The 21,442-nt window shown below is 38.9% G+C and overlaps 1 protein-coding gene across 1 annotated transcript in view; it reads right to left on the reverse strand.

Moving 5' to 3' along the window:
- LOC119908028 (CMP-N-acetylneuraminate-beta-galactosamide-alpha-2,3-sialyltransferase 1-like) overlaps nucleotides 1-21,442 on the reverse strand; it is a 61,686-nt gene that overhangs the window by 9,594 nt on the left and 30,650 nt on the right. The window contains exons 2-3 of the mRNA XM_038725766.1: nucleotides 17,441-17,907; nucleotides 14,246-14,439 (exon numbers count right to left, since the gene is read on the reverse strand). Coding sequence (XP_038581694.1) covers nucleotides 14,246-14,439; nucleotides 17,441-17,725 — 479 coding nt within the window. The 5' untranslated portion in view covers nucleotides 17,726-17,907. The remainder of the gene's footprint in view (nucleotides 1-14,245; nucleotides 14,440-17,440; nucleotides 17,908-21,442) is intronic.

Raw genomic sequence — 21,442 nt, forward strand, 5'->3', positions numbered from 1 at the left:
GACTCTGAGATGACAGCTATATAACAACTTGACATATTCAGCCTGTCTGTCAGGACTCATAATGACCCCTTGCAGGAAGCTTTTTTTGTGTCTAGACTATCTTACAGTTGTAGCCTCTTAGGTTAAAATGACCATTTGTAAATAACTCGCTACCTTAAAGGCAGTCATGGGGAAATAAAACCAAATTGAAATCAAACATATATGGATATAGTCAGGGATGGGTAGTATTTAAAATACACATTTCAAATACAAAATAGGATTTTGTAATTTGTATTTGATGGGGTTGATGAAAATAGCTTCATATTTTGTTTCAAAATACTGTAATGTCTTGTATTCTGCAGTTTAAAAACACTGTAAAATACATGTCCATGTGATGACATCATAAAAATGCTGCCTCTAAATGGTGCCAACTCAGTAATTTGCACAGACGCAGAACAGAAAATTGATCCAGACCCAAAGAAGGTCAACGTGAGAAAGGTGTAGGTTGCAAGCTTTCCATCGATATTTTTGCATAAATTGCTACCATTCTTAACAGTTCCTGTTAATTGTTAACCAATTTAAGTAAAGTTTTAGCTAACCATCTGACCCGAGTAGCAGCCCTCACAGTTAACCTTGCTACTTTTATAATAAATAAATAAATAAATAAATGATGTAAACTTGTTAAATACACATGTGTACCTCATTGTCACTTACAACATTGTGCTGCAGCGTCATTAAACCGCAGGTTGTCAACCCTTCCACCACTCGTCTTTGTTGTAGCTCAGATGATGCAAAGCAGGCCCTTCAATGCCAAACACCAACTAATCTAAATTTGGATACAGTTTTGAGTCATTAGCAAACTTTTAGTTAAACATAAAACCGCTGGCTACTTTAAATATTAGAGGATTGTAACAGCTCCTAAATTTCTGTGCAGAAGGCGCACATGGTATGTGCTTATTTTATTGTGAACTGATAAAATTTTGTGTTAATGTTATATTTCATACTGACAGTAATTGTGTTTTTCATTATTTTATTTGTTTTTCACGGTGTTTGCTGTTCAAAAGAAGATGATTTGAGAATAGGAACAACTAAATACTGGTCGAACATCAGTCGGAGCATGGCTTATCTGTATCAGAAGAAAAGCTTGGGACGAGTTATACCCTGGAAACAAAGCAGTGAGACCAAACCAGAACAGTTAAGCTGAGGCCATAAAACCAAAACACTGTGCTGAAAGCCGCCATAATGCCCTGAAGAGCTGAGGAGAATTACAGAGTCGTGAGATAATTTTATGCGGGTTCACAATTACGACCCATTTTATGTGTATGTCGTCATTTATCCCACTATTGATATAACAATATTGGTTATAGCAGATTTAAAACTGTATGCATAAAAATGCTTAAGCCTCATTTTCAGTTGTTTATTGTTAAATGTATATTTGGCTTCCACAGTTTTCTTTTAACCTTTCATAGTCAAGTAAAAAAATATCTAATTCAGTACATGATGAAAGGTTGGTACGTGATCTATATTAAGACCTTAAAACTAAAATCATATTTATTATTTATAAAATTAAATAAGCTTGTAAAACAGGAGCGACATATATATTAGTGATGTGCGATACCACTTAATTCCTATACGATCCAATACCAAGTAATACCCAGGCTGGTATTGCCAATACCGATACCAATACCACTACTTTTTACATATTTTATTTCTAGTTTAATGTGACCTCCCCCCTCCCGTTTCTGTATTTATGAGAGAAATAAGGAGTAGGCTGTAGCCTTACCAATTCAAAATAATAGCTGCATAATGACAAGACATCAAACTACTGTCGTATTCTTTAATTATAATAAAAATATCTTGCTCAGAACTGCTGCTTCATAATATCATCCTATTATTGTGACAGACTTAATCTCAGCAGTTTAGCAAAGTTTGCAGTGTTGCTAAAGTATTATACTGTCTTTGCACACACATCACACAGAGCAACATTATTACCTTCACAGCTAAAATACAGCCAGACGTGACAGCTTTTACAGTTAGCCAGAGTCAGTATTCATTGCAGGGAAATGTAAAGGGCTGCAGTGGCTCACTTCAAAGAAGCTCCGTCACAGAGCCACAGCGCAAGCATGACTTTGACAGGCGGAAGGAAAAGTAGTTCCTATCAACCGAGTAGCCTATAATTAGACCATCCTGGTGACAGTAAGATACTTCTGATAAAACACACACTCACTCCAAATGACTGAGTTTAGATCTCGATCCTTTTATATGAGTACTGATCAGAAATTGGTATCAGAAATATCAATACTTTAGGATCGATCCGCACATCACTGATATATATGTGATGCACAGCTGTCTAAACTAAAGCAATGCAACAACTGTGAAATGGTAGGAAGGCCAGTCAGTCCCAGAGGAGAGAAGTGTGTCACCAGTAATAAAGCTGCAGCACCAGATGTGTCTGTGGTCATTATGAACACAGCACTGATTATTATGATATTGCATCATCAGCTGTAGCATTCTGGGGGAAAAGGAGCTGTACTTTACAGAATAACGATGTGTCATTTCATGCGAACACATCTACAAAACTCACAGCCCAGACTGTTTGGTCCATTTTACATCAGAAATGGAGAAGAGGGGAAGGAGACAGTAACACGTTAACATGTAATGTGTACTGTTTCCGTCGAACCAAACCAGGTTCATGGCACTGACAGAGCTAAAACTGCAATGTATGGAAGGAGAGAAATATTGGCACGAGGTTTAATGGTGCAATCTCTCTGTAGAAGAGAACAGTTTTTGACAGCACTACATTGGTGGATTTCTCCTGTAATAGTACACTACAGTTTTTGAGAATTTAAGAATTGCTCAGTAAATGGATCCCTGCTGTTCAGAGCAGATGAAAAGTATGTCAGTGAGGGCAGAGGACCACCATGCCACATATTAAATACTATAATGCAAAGAATCCATCACTTCTGCGGCACATTGTAACACCACATTACTTTCCCTGAGCACTTATGCAGGTAAGCAGGTATGTTTCCTTAGACTGGGCTTGATGGAACTTTGCGTACTGTTCTTCTCAACTCATACAAAAAAGAAAACTACAATATACTGCCTTATCTTCTTCTACGGTCTTTGTATTTTCAAAAAATTACTATATGAATATATCCCATTTGTTATCTTAGACAGAAGCTCAAAAGACAAGGCACATTTTTTTGTTGGACAGAACAAAATCATCCATTTTGTATAATATGAATGTGAACAATCAAGTTTTCGTGCTACTGAAAAGTTCCTCAAACATGTTTGATATTTACGACTTGAAATCCTGTAGTGTGAAAGAAACAGAAAGGAAAATTGAGCAGAAACCTGCAAAAGCCAATGAGAGCCAGGAAGACCGGAAGAGTCACCAACAGGATGTTGCGTACAGCACGAATAGGAATTTTTGTCTCCCAGGCTGGGTGGACAGTAGAAAAGGAGGACAAGCTTGTTGAATTATGGCAACAGTGTGAGTTCCCAAGTCCCTGGAATCGCCACTCAAATGGTTAAGCATAAACGCCAAGTGTGTGGTCCTGCATCTTGCCTAAATCATCTGGCGTGTGATTTTTTACGTTTAAAATATAAAAAGTTGGTTAAAACTGTTGTTATGTGTGTGATCTCCCGTGTTTTTAAAATCATTTAAGATTTGAAAATCCTCTAGTGTGCACCAGGCATAACTTGTTAAGTGGATTCAGTGGGATGATCGTTCACTTAATCTTGTGGGGGCGTGTGGTGTCAACTGCTCTAAGGAGGCGAATATTTCAGATTGGTTTAATCAATATTCAGCTTCTGCTCTTACTCCCTCTGGCACTGAAATGTGTACCAGATGGACTTAAAACTAACTGGAGCAGATGTATTGAATCTTTGAAAAGTCCATCGCACCAACAAGATGGTTTGCTCAAGCACGCACAGGAATGCAAGGTTTTCCCCACTGGAATATACAAATAGCCAGGTAAAACAAAAAACAGCAATGTGAGATGAAGAATGCCATTAAGACATTTAAGTGGAAAGACTCTTTTGTGCATGTCAAACATTAGCTCGTGAAGATTTTGACGTGGCTCTCTGTAATAATAGATTTGGGGAATTATAAGGCTCAGAGGGTCTGTACACCCTCCCAGAGAATGCATAAAACCAGGACAGATGACTCATTCTCAGTGGAGGAGTGAAATTCAGAGTGGAGGTCTTTTCACTGATGACAGATATCTTAACCAGTGATTTATAGGAGGACTATATTGAGCCTAGTATAAAAAGGACCAGTACTTTGAGCATCAATCAACTTCGCTCAACTTAAGTGACTCTTAAAAGCTCAAATATACAAGTCAGGTTGAAATGTGCAAAGGGCTGCAGTATCGATTTAAGTTAAAGCTTTTCACTGAAAAGCCACAGTTTTATTTTCTGACATGACTAAACCAAAGATATACTTTAGACATCAGTGTGTGAATACTACCAAGACTCTGCATCAGATCAGAAGGACTGCACCAAAAACATTCCCTTCAGATAAGAAAAAAAGAACACGCATTATTGAAACATCATCGAGGCAGGTATTTTAATGGTTTATTAGATTTCAGATCACTGAATTATTGCTCACTCAAGTGTCATTCTTGTGTAATAGGCTGGTGCGGGCCTAATATTGCAGCACACCTGCCAGTGTGGATTATGGGCTACTCTTGGGATGTTTGTGCAGTGCTTGATGTACGACACTGAAAGGCCTCAGTTCTTAGTTATTTATAGATAATACAAAACAGTGCACAAATTATGAGGAAGCCCCTGAAAGAGATGTGAGCTCCCCTGAAAAAAACAAAAGTTCAAATTTGGGAGGTTTCCAAAAACTATTATCTCATAACATTTCTAAGTAAATGTTTAAGAAATAATTCACTGTGTGTGTAGCTTTGCTTTGTCAGTGATGGATATGACTGTGGACTGCTTTCGTGTGGAATTGTTTTGTGCACCTTTGCGTAAGTGGTGTGTGGATTTGGTGTCAGGTAGATCAGTGAGTTGCAGCGACTGGGCTGCGAATGGTAGCAGCCCACGCAGTGTTGGCTACCAGCCTGCAACCCACTCATTCCTGCTGCCACCTCCTGCCAATCGGAGCAACTAACTGAAGCTACAATTGTGAGGTTCTTGTAGTTTACTTGAGCATTACTACTGACCACACACCTCTGGTAAGCCTCTGGAAACACCCTTTGGTAACAATTAGATGTGGACAAACAGGTTCAAATCTTTCACTAAGTGGTGAGTTAAATTTCAGTAGGGTGACCAGATTTCCCGAAAAATTCTCGACAGTCCTGAATTACGAGCAGTTGTCCCTACTCCTCTCCTTAAAAATTAGACTAAACCTGAGTTTTGATTAGTTATAGCCTGATAAAACATTAAACAGCCTATCAATTGTTGTGAAAAATGATTTCATGTATAACATATCACGGGTTGGTGATGGCGCAATGGATAAGACTATGCCTTTGGTGTGAGAGACCTGGGTTCAATCCCCCACTGTGACCCATCCACCATTGTGTCCCTGAGCAAGACACTTAACCCCTCATTGCTCCAGAGGAGTGCAACCTCTGACAATGTATAACAAAAATCGCTTTGGATAAAAGCGTCAGCTAAATGTAAATGTATTTCACATTTGTGAAATTTACGTAAATGTATTTAACAGTAATCCACAGATGGGCACTGTTCTACTCTCCAGCAGGGACTGCAGGGTATCGTGGACTCGTTGTTATAGCCACAACTCCACACAAACTCTTTTTGTGTTATATTATAGATGAAGATTTGACGCGTGTTGCACAGACAATGTGTCAGTCGCTGCACTGATAAAATTAATTTAACAAAATAAATTTTATGTAACAACAGCAAACTGTTACATACAACACAGTCATTCTGTTTTTTTCCCTAATGACAGAAAGTTAACTTCATAACCAAAAAGTAGTAATTGACCCTTAAGCCACGCCCCCCTTTAGTTACTTTTGCTGAGTCCGACAAACTGTTGGAACTGTTGGACTTTTACCACTGTTTATTACTGCGTTCCCTGGAGAAATATTGTCTAATTTTTGGAAAAAAAATGTTTCAGAAATAAGCAGACAGTTTTGCATTTGCATTATACATCTGAAGGTTGTATTCAGGCTGTCAAACTGACATGAAAAAAATAAAGAGAGAAGCTAAAGCTTACCGATCACAGAGTAAAAGTAAACCACCATATCACCTGACTATTCAGAAAGAGGACAACGATATTAAGGATTAATACTGTTCCTGTATAGTTGGGTAGGTCTCTATTCACTATTACAATCATTAAAAAACAGAACAGCAGAGCTTTATACCGTTACATTCAGTAGTAAGTTAGCTAGCGTTAGCTAACTAAAATGACATTAGGAACAATGTAGCTTGCATTGTTCTAGATTTATTTTAGGTTTTGGAAAGGGAATAAATCTTACTACTTCTTTCAACCTCTCTGGGTAGCAACTGTAACTATTACAAGTGCCCCAGGAACAGTGTTTGACCATATCTTGAAAAAAATACGCCAAAAGCTGGCCCGCGCACCCCTAACTCCCCTGTCCCGAATTTCACCTGTTCTCATATGGTCACACTATTCGTGACTTATATCACTTGCACCACCCCGAAAGCCACTGGAACATTCTGCTACTAGGGATGGCAACACGCTAGTTGGCTTAACATGTTGTAACCGGAGTTGGCTGATGTTAGCAAAACAGTGTTTTGTGCGTGGGTGCAGGTAAAGAGGTGGATGGTTCTAGAATGCTGAAACACTGTTAATTGGTCCATGGCATTTAGATTAAACTGCCTATCAAGCCAGTCGGGCCGGCCAATGTAGGTTAGCCTTAGCAGATAGAATGTAGATATAAAGTCTGGTTTAGCAGCCGAGCATCTGCTCTGAGAATGGGAATGTAATCTTCCTACATAGCTTGCTAGCTACCTAGCTACATCAATGAAAAAAGTGACAGAAAATCGTCACAAAACTGTTACGTCCCACCCTTTGGTGGCAACATGGGACGAACAACATCCCAACACTGACCCAAACTCAACACAAATAAACACCTTTAAAACAACCAAATCAAGTGAATTTATTAACATAACTAGACAATAAATTAAGGACACCAAAAACACAATACAAAAATGCCCCAGCTGGGAAGCAGCAAGGCTAGCAGTACCAAATCAAGAAGGGTCCCCTCCTGACACTTGCACAGCAGCTTTTAAAGCCCGCCTTCAAAGGCCAGGTGGACCTTATTCGGTAATTAGCTGGAGCACTCCCAGAACAGAACTGAAAGACAGAAAACATGGACACAGCACAGGGAAATACATACAGCCGTAACACACAAGTGTTGATAACATTGACGAAGCAGTAGGTTACACGTTGTTTTAAGTCAATTTACAGAAACAAGAACTTTTAATCTCTATAATTTCCTTGATCATTTCAAAATTTTAGATTCTTACTCCTAGTAACCGCTACCAGAGCTTCCATGTCAACTGAAAATGGACTGGCGGCCGGATGGATACGTCACTCTATACTGACGGTTAGGACAAAACAAAACAATGCACCCCACACCATCAAGAAATCATCTGACATGAACACAAATGTCACGCGGAATAACTAAAGTCCAACTAAATGGCAATGCAGTCTGATTATCAGGATATTGATTAATGGGTAAAGGTTTCAAGATTTTGTCTCTGTTGGCTAACTAACTGATAAGAGCTCCTGGGTATGCCTGTCTTTTTTTCCCCTTCCTCTTGAAAAGTGAGAAAAGTGAGACTGTGAGGCTGATAAATGATTAATGGCATCTTTAATGTCACGGCTGTTTGCCTGCCAGCAAGCTGTTGGACATTATTTGTCTAATTATTATTCAATTGTCCTCAAAGTGCTCGAAGCCAGGAACCACAGAATTCCATAATCCCACACTCCAAGGTGCAGTCAGACTGCACAGCATGCGATAGCCAACTAACACGTTAAAGGTCAGTGGTATTTCAGTACTGTGTCATTTCTTCACAAGCTCAATAGTTTGCTGCTCTTACTGCGACTAACCTTTGTAAGGCTGAATGTGGGTAAATTTTCAAAATGCCTATGTGCCCAGCTGACTAGTAATCGTGATGAAGAATGAACACTGTGTACATTTTTATCTGGTAAGTGAAGCGGGGAGGCCAGAATGAGGCAACAGCACCGCATGAGATGAAGGCACAGAGTCTCAGGTGTGGTTTTAAAGCTTGAAGCTTTGTAATTGACAGGGCGAATACTAAACCTGCACTCAATGTGGCACTCAAGGTTGTTTTGAGAACGTTGTGGTACAGTGGTGCCTGTAGCTGTAGCTGGCTTGCAGTTGTCTTGGAACCACAGCTGACATTATCCACCCGGCTTCTACCACCAACCCAGGTCTGTAGACCAAGAGAAAGGTCGCATTGTAGATAAACAGAATTAGTAATGCCAGTTTAAGCTAAATCTAGATTTAAAGTTGGGCATTGGGGGCTAAGGTGTAGCTTCAGAGCCTTATCACATAGCTACGCTACTCACATTTAGGCTACAAGAATTCCTATTGGCTGCTTGGGTTTTTTCCTAAAAGTTTCACATGCTGTTGGAGATGACTGATGACAGTAAAGACAACAGTAAGCAGGCAGAACAAAGTCACAGTTATCTTTTCCTTTTCAGTAACACACACCTAACACAGCCAGCAATTGTCACTGTCACAGTGTATGAATAAATGTGAAAACAGGGATTACACAAGAATAGTCTCCAGGTGAGACAAAGCAACATTCCCATTATCTTTATCACAAAGTTAACAAAAGAATGTAAGCAATATGCCCAGAAAACATACGATAAATATCTCTAGTGTTGCAGTGTTGCGATCCAATCGTTTAATAGTAATGCCTAGTTACATTTGACACAATAGACTATAAAAATAAACCTAAAAAAAAATTGAAGGTGCAAGCAGTATCACCTGAAAATAATGTGCATTTAAAAGTGGCAATCATTTGAATTCATGTCACAACATGAACAATTGATGGATGCTCTTAAGTTGCTCTTGAGTTAGCATTTGTTCAGGGGTAATCAAGCCCATGAACTCCATTGTTCTTGTGTCAGTATAACAAACAGGTTCACTGAGCAAAGGACAGGATTGATAACAGAGTGGATAGGGCACACATGAAAATTAAGTCTTAATGAGAAATTTTAGTGATGAAGAATCTTTGAAGCTTTGAGCACTATTCCTGTGGTGGTATAATAATAAAAGACAATTATAACAAGCTTTTCAATGCTTGAGCTCTGTTCCAAGCTTTGGGGGACTGATTACAAAACACTAAGTGCAACATATATGTCCTTAGTCAGAGGATGTTGTTGGGTAAGAGGCACTTGTAAAGAGGGTTCTAGACATCCATAAGCCCCCAGGAAAATATCCATATGGTGATAAAAGTCTAACAGAGAAAATAAATCTTGTAAACATGTTAATAGAGCATCATTACTAGTTGCAGCCATTTAAAAAAAAAAGGGGGGGGGGGGGGGGGGTTGTTCACAAATGTGATGTGCCTACCTATTACATCTACTGGCTTTAAGATCCATCTTAATGAAGTTATTTGCAAGGGCTTACATCATCGTGCAGAATATAAGCTTGACTGATCCTCAATTCAGCAGAGTAAATATGAATGATGAGACAATCACACATCCAAGACAGCCTACTTCTTTTCAAATAAAATATGCGTGTGCCCATAGAGCATACAGAAGTACTAAGGGGATGTGATTGCATATGATCAGATATTCTGTGTTCAAAAGAGATGTGAGTGATTATACAAAATATGAATCCTTATTTGTCTGGATTTGGAGAGACCAACATTTGATAAAAATTTATTCTGGACACAGTGTTGTGCTCAAGCATGTTGCCCAAGTTTTGTGAAATATGTATTCCACACCTTGGCTTTACACTGCTTGTTCCGGTGTAGCCAGTATGACCTTTTGTCTCAGCACCATGGCTTCCAACCAATCATGACTCCCAGTGTTTTGCTCAGGCTTGAATAAATAAAAAGGAAACGGCATGTTTGCATAGCATGCATCTGCATGAAACTGTTATGCTAATAGCAAAGTAATAACTCTTGGCGCTGTCCCTGTCATGCGATAATAAAATTGGTAGACAATGCCATGCTGCTGTCACAGAGGGGGCAAGCAAAGAAGATAAGTAGTAGTAATGTGGCTTTGTACAGAGGCAACATGCCGCAGCAGGTTGACAAAGCCACGCTGTGATAAATTAAGAGCCATGCAAGAATACTGCGTGAAATTTGCTTTTGGATATTTAGGCGGCACTCTGGTTACCCTCTTGATAAGATCTTTGTTTCAGTAACATCATCATGAACATCAATCTTAACATTCCTCACAGAAAATTGGTTAGTCTAGTGACTGTCTCAGCCCCCTCTTAAGCACCCGCACCTTTATCCTTTATATCTCACACTCTTAATAAAGTTGGCACCTGATTTTGATTTATGATGTGATGTCCCTATTTACAATATACAGTAGTGCATTATATTTTCTCCACCATTTGAGCGCACAAATTCTGTGTGAAATGTATGCACTACGCTCTAGTGTCCCCTAACAATCACACAATGCAACAGTCTGCATTTCTATATTGTGCAAAATCTACAGTCGTGCAACACACATTGTCAGTGATGACGCAAAATGATGATGATTAATAAGTGTCTGAAATCTCATTTTACTTGCACACACTATACAGTGAAATAATTCATTTGCATTTGTTATAGGAAGTAACAAATGAGTGAATGAAGAGTATAAACAGAGAAGAAAGTTATGACTTTCACTTTAACACATTTCAGTCTAGTTTTGGTTAGTGAAAATTAAGTTACCGTGGTTACAGGTGTTGTTCTCTATCGCAATGGTTAGCGGAAAAGGCTTGGTGTTTATACCACACTTTAACATTGCTCTGTGGTGACTTTCCAAACTAAATCCCAAACAGAGTTGCACGCTCACTGGTAACCCAGCATTACTGCAGCTAATGTGCTCTCCACGGAAATACTTTTCACCATTTGGATTTTGCTAGCTACTCATTCTTACCGATAACAACACAAAAGTTAGCTGACTTAAAGTAATGATAATGCATTGCAGCCCTCGATAATTTTACGTTAGCTTACCTTTTTGTTTATTTAAATGTCAGTATGCTGCCTGCATGTTTTCATGGTTCATCACAACAATTTTGTTGCCACTTCTTGTTTAGTTTTAACTGGGATTGCAGATGAATATAGTCTATTACTCTGTTCCTTTCCTTCCAAGACCCTGTAATGTTAGCTAACATTACAGTCACTAACATACAGTAATGCATGCAGGATGCTTAATTACTAGTGCAATAGGCCAAACAAATCAATATCTGAAGAAAATATTTTTTGGGTGGTTATAGTTTTGTTATACCCCTCACATTGAAGTTACACTTTCCATTACACTTAATTGTTTATGATGCAAGACAAGCATCTCTCAGGCCAGTTTTGTTTATTGTTTTGTCCAAATTTTTCTTGCTTATCTCTATTGTGTGTCGGAGCTACAGGAGAGATGAAGTGTGATTCTAACTATCTCTGTCTTCAACTCCATAAAGTTAGCTGTATTTTCAGATTGACTAGATAAAAGCATAAATTGTTTTGTCTAAAAAGGTACTCTTATCAGCAATCAAATACAAACTAAAAATGGGTATGGTGTGAACTTTTTAGTTTCCCTAAGATAAAATGTTAAAAAAAAGTTCTTTTAGCAATCATATGCATCATTCTATCAATTAGAAGAACAAAAACACAATTCAAATCTAATTTTAATAACTATAATGACTTATTAGTTCTTCAAACAACACATCATTAAAAATTAATTATTCAAAAGCCACAGAATTTTTTTGTCTGTGAAAGGCAGATGCAAAGGCTCTTTTTATGACTCAGATCTATTTTACCACTTCAATCTGCTGAGCAAACAAGAGGCTTTAGCCGATAGGCCGAAGCTGTTCAATATTCATAATAGTCTATAAAAGAGGCTTTAGAGGATCTGGACGAATTGTATTGTGGATATTTGAAAGGCATTGGTTTTCAGTCCCTTTTCACACTCACAGTTCTGTGTTCCCATATAATTTCTGAGCTGATGTCCTATCAATGTCATTCGTTTGAAACATTTAGTTTAATGAGTTATTTTCCGTGGCTCACAATAAGTATCTTCTACAACCATTTATATCACCCCACCGCCTCCTTAAGAAAGTCATTTCTGTGCAGAAACAATCTTCAGGATACTGGGTGAATTGAATTTGTAGTAGTAGAGAATGCAATGCCAGATTTTAATATTAATTAAAAATTGTTTGTAATAGTCTGAGAACAATTCAAGGGAATACCACTTCACTCTTTAGGGACTTGCATATTTCGCTTTCAGCTCAATCTACAGATCAGTATTTATTCAGTATGCAAAAAGCCTGCAAAAAGACACCCAAGACTTGAATGTGTGACTTGTCCAGCCTGGAGATACTGCTAAGAAAGAAAAGGTTTGTTTACCCTCTGACATCCAAATTAGTTTAATTTTATCATAAAGCTAACTGTTTTGCAGCAGAAAGCTCACTCACAACCCCTCAGAGAAAATCTCCTTGTCGTGTTCCATCTTTTCTAGTTCATTCTCTGCAGAGCTGCAATTGGTGTAACAGATTACAGAGAGCGACAAACTCCTCTCTTGTTTGCTATTGCCCTAAGGCATAGGTTAAACATTTTAATACTCAGACTGTATTGTTTTAACTTACTGCTTTGTTAAGATAATTTTCTCTTTTTTTTTTTGAGAAAAAACAACAATGTGTTAAGTGAAATCTCCAACCACAACTCTCAGCTGAGTGCATTATCGGACGTGGAAGAAATAACAGAGAGAGATGGTGACACTACACAGCGAGCAAAATTAAAGCCTTTTTTCAGTGTTCGTCTGCCACTGAATTCACTAATTACAAAACATTGTTGTATGCAGTATAATAAGCTGGATATGTTGCAGCTGATTTGATTGCGTATTTGTTTTAGTACTGATCAGTGCTACAGGATGTGAGAAAATAAAAGCACACCAGTTTAAAACTTATTTATAAACTAAATGAAAACCAGTTGTGGTTAGTCTATTCAGTTAAAGCTCAGTACCAAGTGGTCTAGGGGTTAAGATGCATGCATTATGATCACAGCGTCCCGTTGTCCTCCCTCATTTCCTGTCACCATTCTACCGTCCCACCTTTGAATAAAGTAAGTACTTCTTCCACTACAGCATTTATTATAAATACAGTATTATACAATACATATTATAATTACAGTATATTAAAAAGTGATTTAATCCAAAAATAAAACCTTCATCTAGGGCTGGGCGAAAAGTTTATCACAATAAAAACATTTCATTCTATTCGATATCGATAATTATTGCGATAAATGTGAAAATCATTTTTCTTTTCCAGTTTAAAGGCAGATTTTTTTGAATCAGCAAATTTATCCAAAATGAAAATAATCATTGGTTGCATTTACAGTTCATAACCAGTTGTGTCTTTTTTTTATATAATTATTTCATAAAGTTAAATAATGACTTGTGAAAATGAGGTAACATCTAAGGTTTTAGACCGTCAGGATGAGGAAATTTATTTGGAAGGTGAACGGTAAAATGATGACCCTAACTGTAAGTTGTAAATTGCATCAGTTTACAGTCCACTAAACTTCAGTTTTGATCTATTACTCTACTATGTCAGCAGGTAGTTGGTATCCACGGACATGAGGGCAGAGCCATAGCCAGATGGTATAAAACAATACTGGTTCAAAGCTTCTCCTCACTGACTGAAATATAATTTTACATAATTCTTAGTGGACAAATGCAAAAGTTTTCAAAAAGGTATAGTTGTATTATTAATTTAAATTTATTAGTTATTAGTTATATTATATACCTATATACTCACAAACTAAGTGGTTTTGATAATCTGGCTAAATTGTTGCCTTCTTTACTACATATTTGATCATCTTTCCTGCCTTCTCCGAGTTTGTTGTAACAATGATACAGTATTTTCATGCTCTTATCATTTACTTTGGTGGGAACTGTCATCATAAACAAAATTTAGCCAAAGCTACAAAAATCAGACCCAATTTGTACAACACCCCCCCCAAACAAATAAATAAAGCAGCAGGAGACTATTGCCAGTGACAAAAATAAATGTCATAGCAAATGTCAAAAGTGTGTAGCTGTGTTATTCTCATAATCACACCACAAATTGAAGCGCTAACTGACCTTATGACGAAATTGCTGGAGTCGATGAGGGCACCGTAGTGGGACCCCTTCAGGTTCCCAGAGTTCCCCACCACAGCGCAGGTCCTGCAGCGCTCAGGGCTGGCATCCATGTAGAGCACTTCATCAGGGATGACTTGGAACAGCTCCTCCACCACTTCACTAAAGTTGGCCGGCTGCCTCTCTGACTGCAACCACTGGTGACACAGCAGAGACAGGCTTCAGAGAGAGCAACAGCTCCCGGGCCACTTTAAGTAGAAGTGATTGAACAAGGGCAGCGGAGCTCGAGACACCGAGCACATTTCTGAAATAACCTCAGGGGCGGCTTAGCTTCGTCTGCAGGGGCTCTTTTGGCTTGGCCTTCTTTTGGTGGCTTTGAACTCGTGGAGAGACGGCAAATAAATGCATGAATGTGTGTGCACTATATACTGTTACATATTGTGCTGTGGCAGCTGGAAATAGAATGTTCTGCAACAGTCTCTCATGAGTTTAAATGCAGAGCTTTAGTGACTTTTGGTCTAATATAATATTGTGGAGGCTTTTCCACCTTGCCAATACAGTTCTGGGAAAACCATTCAACATTTTTGAATTTTATTTGACATTGAATATAAGCAATAAGGTATTATTTACTGAAATGTAGCTTTTAATGAAAATACTAACTCTACTACAGTATAAACACTCAAAAAAATAAAATTATACAACATAGATATTATGATATATTTTCTGTCTAAATACTCTACCTTACAGAGATTTCATTTAGCCCTGTAACATGTAAGCTTCAACATCTCATTGGAACAAAGAGTCCGGGTACACCTGAAAAGGTCAAGCCCTTGCCTTGCAGCAGCAGTGCCCGAACCATCTGGCCGGGCTACCGTTGATATGTGACACTTGCCTCATCAAGCTCCCTGTGAGAAGCGTTTCCTGAAATGAGTAGTGACAGAAGGCAACCTTGCAGTAATTTTTCTATTCTTGCCTCTAATTGGACATGGTGTGAGGTGAATGTGGGACTACCTTAGGCAGTGAATGCCTTCCAAACTAAAATAAGATCGCTGTGTGACATTTTGTGAGTAGGCTTTTCTAATTTAGAGAGCTATACTCTAATAATGGGATTTACAGAAAGTACAGTATATATTGGTAGAATCAAATTAAGGCTGGCATGTAATTAGTTATATAGCTGACATGAATTCTAAATTACAAGAAAGTTGATTTAAATATACAAACATATCTCAAATATATAACATTTTAACAATACATTTTAATTCTAGGTTCATTTCTTGTTTAGTGTGTTTTATGATCCTGTGGAAAATGTGCAGTACGTGGAATTAAATCCATTAAGATATTGTGCAGTGGAGCTCAAATGCAGTTTGACATGAGGAAATGTTTCAGCTACAATAACAGTAAATACCAGGTTTGTGTATCAGTCACTCCGAATCCAAGGGTTTTTCCCCCTCTAGCAGCCATTTAACACTGACACTCAGCAATCAGCAGTACAGGTAAAAAAATAAATCACGGAAGGGGCAGAGATAGCAATTCCTTCACTGACTGCACTGTCAGTTAGTAAAATTAATCTAGTGCTGGATATTTGACAGATATACATTTTTCAACTTGCAAAGGCTGAAAATGCATTAACATATTAGCTCGAATTGGAATGGAAGATCAATTTACAGTCTGTTTTCATTAAGTACTGCCAGTATGACCAGGGTACATTACATATTGTTCAACTTTTAAAAGGCGCGCTCCAGCAATTTATTATACTACTTCCATAAAGTTGGGGGACTTGTGAGAGATAGATTGAAAAAGAAAAAAAGGAGAATGGTCCAGATTTGAGCATCAAAGTCAGAAGATATCCTCAGAAATATCCTGACTTTTAGTCTCTAGTATTGATCAAGCTCCAAATACACTGAATTCTCCACTTCCCATTAGATAACATAATAGCATCTTCTGTTAGACCCTCCTTGTAAATACCCATGTCCTTCAAACTCCACATCCCGAGTTTGTAACACAGGCTAAAACTTTCATAATGACATTGTGGGGGTTATTTTCCTGACTGGCTCCCTCCAGAGCAGGTTTTCACAGGCTGAGCAGTACTAACTGTGACAATAATTTGATCTACACCCCACTTACTTCTTCACTCCGGTTGGCTTGCAGGTATCAATAATTTTCTAGTAACCAGACAGTGGAACCACACACCTGTGACAGAGGTGTCATTTATAAATTAATGCAGAAGTATTAAACTCTAAGAATAGCAACAGTGTGGCTTAGTTAAAGAGCTTAATACACTGATATTGTAGTAAAAAAAAAAAGTAAAATTTGCTGTCTCCCTGAGAGAGACGAGAAGATAGACACCACTGCACTCTACAGATGAAGCTAAAGCCAGCAGACACACAAGATTCTAAGGCCTAAACACACAAGATGTATAGTTTTAATTAGCGGCCAGAGGTGCGGTAAGTTTGTGCTGATAGCTGCCAGCCATTCAGAATTTAAGCATTTTCCATGACCATGGTATAAATAACAAAGATAATATAGCCCAACACAATATCCAACTCTAGTCATGTGAAACCCAGAAAAAACTGCAAAATGTTCATGCATATTCTTTGGTGGAGGAAACATTGATGAGGCAAGTGGAGAAGTGGGAATGCCAAATAAAAGCAGAACGCTTTATGCACTATTGAACATCAATGAAAAAAAGTATTGAAGACTAGAGTTTTTCCTCAATAGCTGTACACTTGAGATTAACTGTAGTCAAAGCACATATTCATCAACAGAAGTGGCATGTTTGCAGCATTTTCTTCTGGGGGAACAATTTAGATTGCAAAGAGTGAAGGGATATTAGCATACACTGAAGTTATGACACAAAATATCTCTCTTCAGCTATAGATATAGTGGGAAAGATGGTGAGAGTAAACAAGAATTTCCATATCCACCATATCACTTGTTAAATGTGAACAAATTGTGCGTGGGAGTTTGCTTCACAACTTGATCCTGGTGAAGATCCCTTGGATTTGAACCAATCAATGTGGCAAAAACAAACACTTCTTGGGAGAATTACAGCAGTGTGTGATCTCTGTTCTTTATTTATGATCTTTCTTTTCAGCAGCTCATCTCCTCTCAGAAGCTGATTGTGCATGTTCCCCTCCCCGCCTCAATTGTCTGTGGGATAGCACTACAAATCCCCTAAACACGTCCCCTGAATCTTACCTGCCACCATTTAAAGGTTTCATCAGAGAGGATGCTGTTATCCCTGGTCATCAGGGGGTGGATGGACTGATTGAAGCGCTCAGCAAACCAGGGGTCCTCCTCCAGCTCCGTCATGCACTGTCGGCAGCCGCATAGCCCTTTGGAGAAAAAGTTGTCAGACAGGCGAAAAGCGTACTTGAAGTAGTAGAGTGAGGGGTCCCGGAGAGTGTAACTGAACAGGAACGTTGTAAATGTAATGACGCAAAACAGCAGAGCAAAATGCCTAATATTCCTTTGCCTGGGCATGATGTCACAGTCAGAATCAGTTGGCTGGAAAGTTTGCGTCCAAGAGCAACGAAGATAAATCCAAAGTGTGATTCCGTTGGCTTTATGGCTCTTTGTTATCAGATCCAGTACACATTGACAGTTTTATGGCACAGATGTCGACTTTGTGAGGTCAGTGACTGACGCGTCATCCATTCATCCACCTAGAAGGCAAATAAGAAAAGACATTTGTGACAAACTTCCCGGGAAAACCGGTACAAAAGGAACAGTCTCCAATACTGTTTAACATTAAGTACACAAGGGAGTGTCAATTCTCACCTCTCAGCATTCATGTAATTACACAGTACAAATTGTTCCAAGATGAAACTTTAGTGCACTAAAACTCTAGTTTCAGTGCATATTACACAGGATGCGTCGCAGTCTCTCAGCTCCATCAATTATCAAAAATGTCTCGATTGATTGTGAAAGTGATTACTAGAACAAAACACCAATCCTCCCATTCCACTCTTAGGATTGTATCAATAACTGGAAACAGCTTTTGTTAACTGAGACAAAATGAAATTCAGAATGCACTAAATACTGACGAACTTGCATAATACCACCATGAGTCACTGATCTAGTGTCATGTTCACAAAAAAGTGTACATTAGGGAAACATTCGGCAGTTATTTTGCTTTCTTTGATGGTCCTACCCAAGCGGCCACTTAAAATGCATCCAATTCAAATGTCCAAACTGGGATTTTTTTTTCTTTTTACGTCAGTGAGTTATATAAACCCAGTGATTTCTTTAAGACACACACACGACAGGGCTATATCTGACAAAAAGAGTTGGGAATCACTGGTATAAACCATGTCCCAGCTACTATAGAGCCCATACAGTTAGTCAGGGACCTGCTGGTGACAAAATACCCATAATAAAAAGGGAGTAGATGAATGTTTTTTCAGACCTCGGCTTTTCAAGACTGACAAAGCAGGCAGACCCCCTGGGGTTTCTTTTTCAAAAGGCCACCTCTGCCTTTAAACAGGGCCTGGTTTTCATTCTGATGTGCAGCTGTGTTTAGGAATCTTCTATATTTAGCTCACAGCAGATCCACGTTGGAGATAAAGCACTATCATCACTACACAGGGTGGGAAAAATTAACCCTAGAAAACACGCTGCCTGCCCTTTCCTCTTAACAATTTCTGAGTGAGCCCTCCATATAGAAGATTTGTGGGAAACGCCATTACAACGGGAGAAAGGCTGCGGGTCTTTCCTGATTAGAAATTGATCAGGTCATTCAAATGCCACCCTGGAGGAAAGCAAAGAGGATTGGGGGTAAGACTGGCTGAGAAAGACTAGGCTGCGACACAGCTTGCCTGTTGATTTCATTCTCACTATCAGAGCAGAAAAACAAACTGTACAGCCGTTTATCAGCAGCACTGACACAGACCAATGCACAGGAAGGCTTATAAGTGACGCTGTCTGCTGAGTGGAACTCTGTAATTCACAGCAGACTGCGGATTTGCATACAGCCCGAGGTTAGTTATTGTCTAAGGCAGCAAGTTTGACACGGATACCTGGGGACACATAAAATGGACACCTTAATGAATAGGGCTCCTATAAAGCAGCCTGTTGACTCCACTCAGTTTGAAGCCCTTTGGCATTAACGGTCCAGGTAGATGTGAGAGCAAGCAGATAATATTCTCAAACAGGTGGCAACTCCCCACTTCTGACAACACGCCGGCCATCATCACAATTCCCTGACCTTGTCCAACTGAAGGCTGGCAACCCTGCACTGATCAAAGTTCGCTTAGCTGAGACAGCAAAGCGTCTGTTCACACTTCAGAGGGGGGAGGGAGAAAGTGAGGGGGTGGAAAGCAGCAGTGTGTGAGCTGTGATTTTCACCCTAATCTTCAGTTTTGAGAAGTCATCAACTTTGCAGGGTGTAGTTACAGTAAAGTGTTTTCAGTTTGTGTTGTGTGGAAATTGTTTTTCTCCCCGGCTTACTCCTTCTACTTGTGAGCAATTTGAGAACTCAAAATTCTGCAGTTTTGAAGGCTCCCTTGTATTATACAGTTGAGAAAGGTAATTCTGCTGACCTGAGAGAGTATGCTGGCTGAGCTGAACCAAGTCCCCCAGTGGGAGTTAACTCTAAGAAGTAACCACTTGACTTGCAGATGTGCACCTCGTTGTTATATATGTATGTGAAGGCTGTTTAACATCTCAGCGTCTTGTCTGACTAAGCACCCAAACAATTTTTACTTGAAAGTCACAATGGCAATCTTACTAGGTCAGACCTAGTAACACTTCCAATATGGCACAAGTCTGAACTGTCAAACATGCACTTATAGAATAGAAAATGCATGGCTCGTTCGCCATTTCAAAGACTCTAAACTTATGTCCCAATTATTGTCCATAACTAAAATCAGTAATGAACCACAAAGCAGGCAAATGAGCCCATTTTAAGTTGAGAATAATCTTCTTATGTTAGCTAAGCCTATCCCTTGTGTTGAAGGGCAAAGGAGATTTTAAAAACAAGTTAAATTGTCATTAATGGGTGAATTTATGAATATCAGAATGCTTTACATACAGCACATTTATTAATTTGTCAGTGTAAATTACACTGTACATTTCCAGCTACACTGTGGCTTGTCATTGACAATTTTCTCTCTGATCGCCTGCCGTTCACCGGTCTTGCGCAGAGTCTTGCGTGCGTGCCGTGCAGCCGACAACTACATGTACGTCGCGGTTCCTCACAGGTCTATTTCAAGTAGCCTACTATTTAAAAACAATTCTTTGTGAGGTTCATCAGTGGTGATAAATGATCTGAAAGTCCCGTGAGGTGCGGACAACTCTGCACAACACCGGTGAAGCTGGGGCTCCGTCTCTTCAGCAAGTGTTCCTCTTCCGCCAACACACACATACATGATACACCTACACATGCGCACTGTCGCCCCAGGGTTAGGGTTACAATTTTGGATTTATTCACGCACTTTAAAAAACATTTATTTAAAGCTTCTTTCTTTTCACATTTTTATTTACAGCATTAAACGTTGACATTTATATTGTAATATAATACTTGTAGTTCTATGTAAAATCAGACGTTGAGCACCCCCATATCAAAATGGCATGATCCTCTTATTTCGCTGCGAAGCTTCGACCGTGAGACAGTCGAATCAGGCTCCGCCCATTGAAGCATCGAAACCTTGACTATTCGGGGTCAGTCCTAGTTGGAAGTGTTGTGTTTCAGATGATGAAAAACAATCCAGGAATTCCAGTTTGAGTAACAGATCTGTGAAGTTTCAGGTTGTCACTACACAGCAGTGAGGAAGAATTTTACTCTGAAAGTTATTTAATTTGATCTTCCATCGTGTTGTATTTATCTTTTCATAAAACAGTACAATACTGTGTTCTCCTTGGAAAGTCACCTATAGACAGACACCTATGTCTGATTGACAAAAAGCCATTGCTTTAACAGATGAAGCCAGCAATGTTACATCTTCCATGTCTGGGCTTTAGAAACCCTTAATGTAAAAACAAAGTAGCCCAACAGCCCAATTTCTTAACATGAAAATTATGCCAAAAAGCTAGGAATACATTTTTTTTAATCTCTGCTATCATTGATATCTGAAACTGCACCAGATAGGATGGATAAGAAGAGATATTAAAAGGCAACACAGAAGAAATCCAGAGGGATTTTCAGTGAAATTTCCACTCCATAACTAATAATATCACACAGATTTTACATTTGATGGGATC

The sequence above is a fragment of the Micropterus salmoides genome, unplaced genomic scaffold, assembly GCF_014851395.1.
Source record: "Micropterus salmoides isolate LMB-PRFRI ecotype aquatic unplaced genomic scaffold, ASM1485139v1 Ms_hic_scaffold_17, whole genome shotgun sequence".
Lineage (NCBI taxonomy): Eukaryota > Metazoa > Chordata > Actinopteri > Centrarchiformes > Centrarchidae > Micropterus > Micropterus salmoides.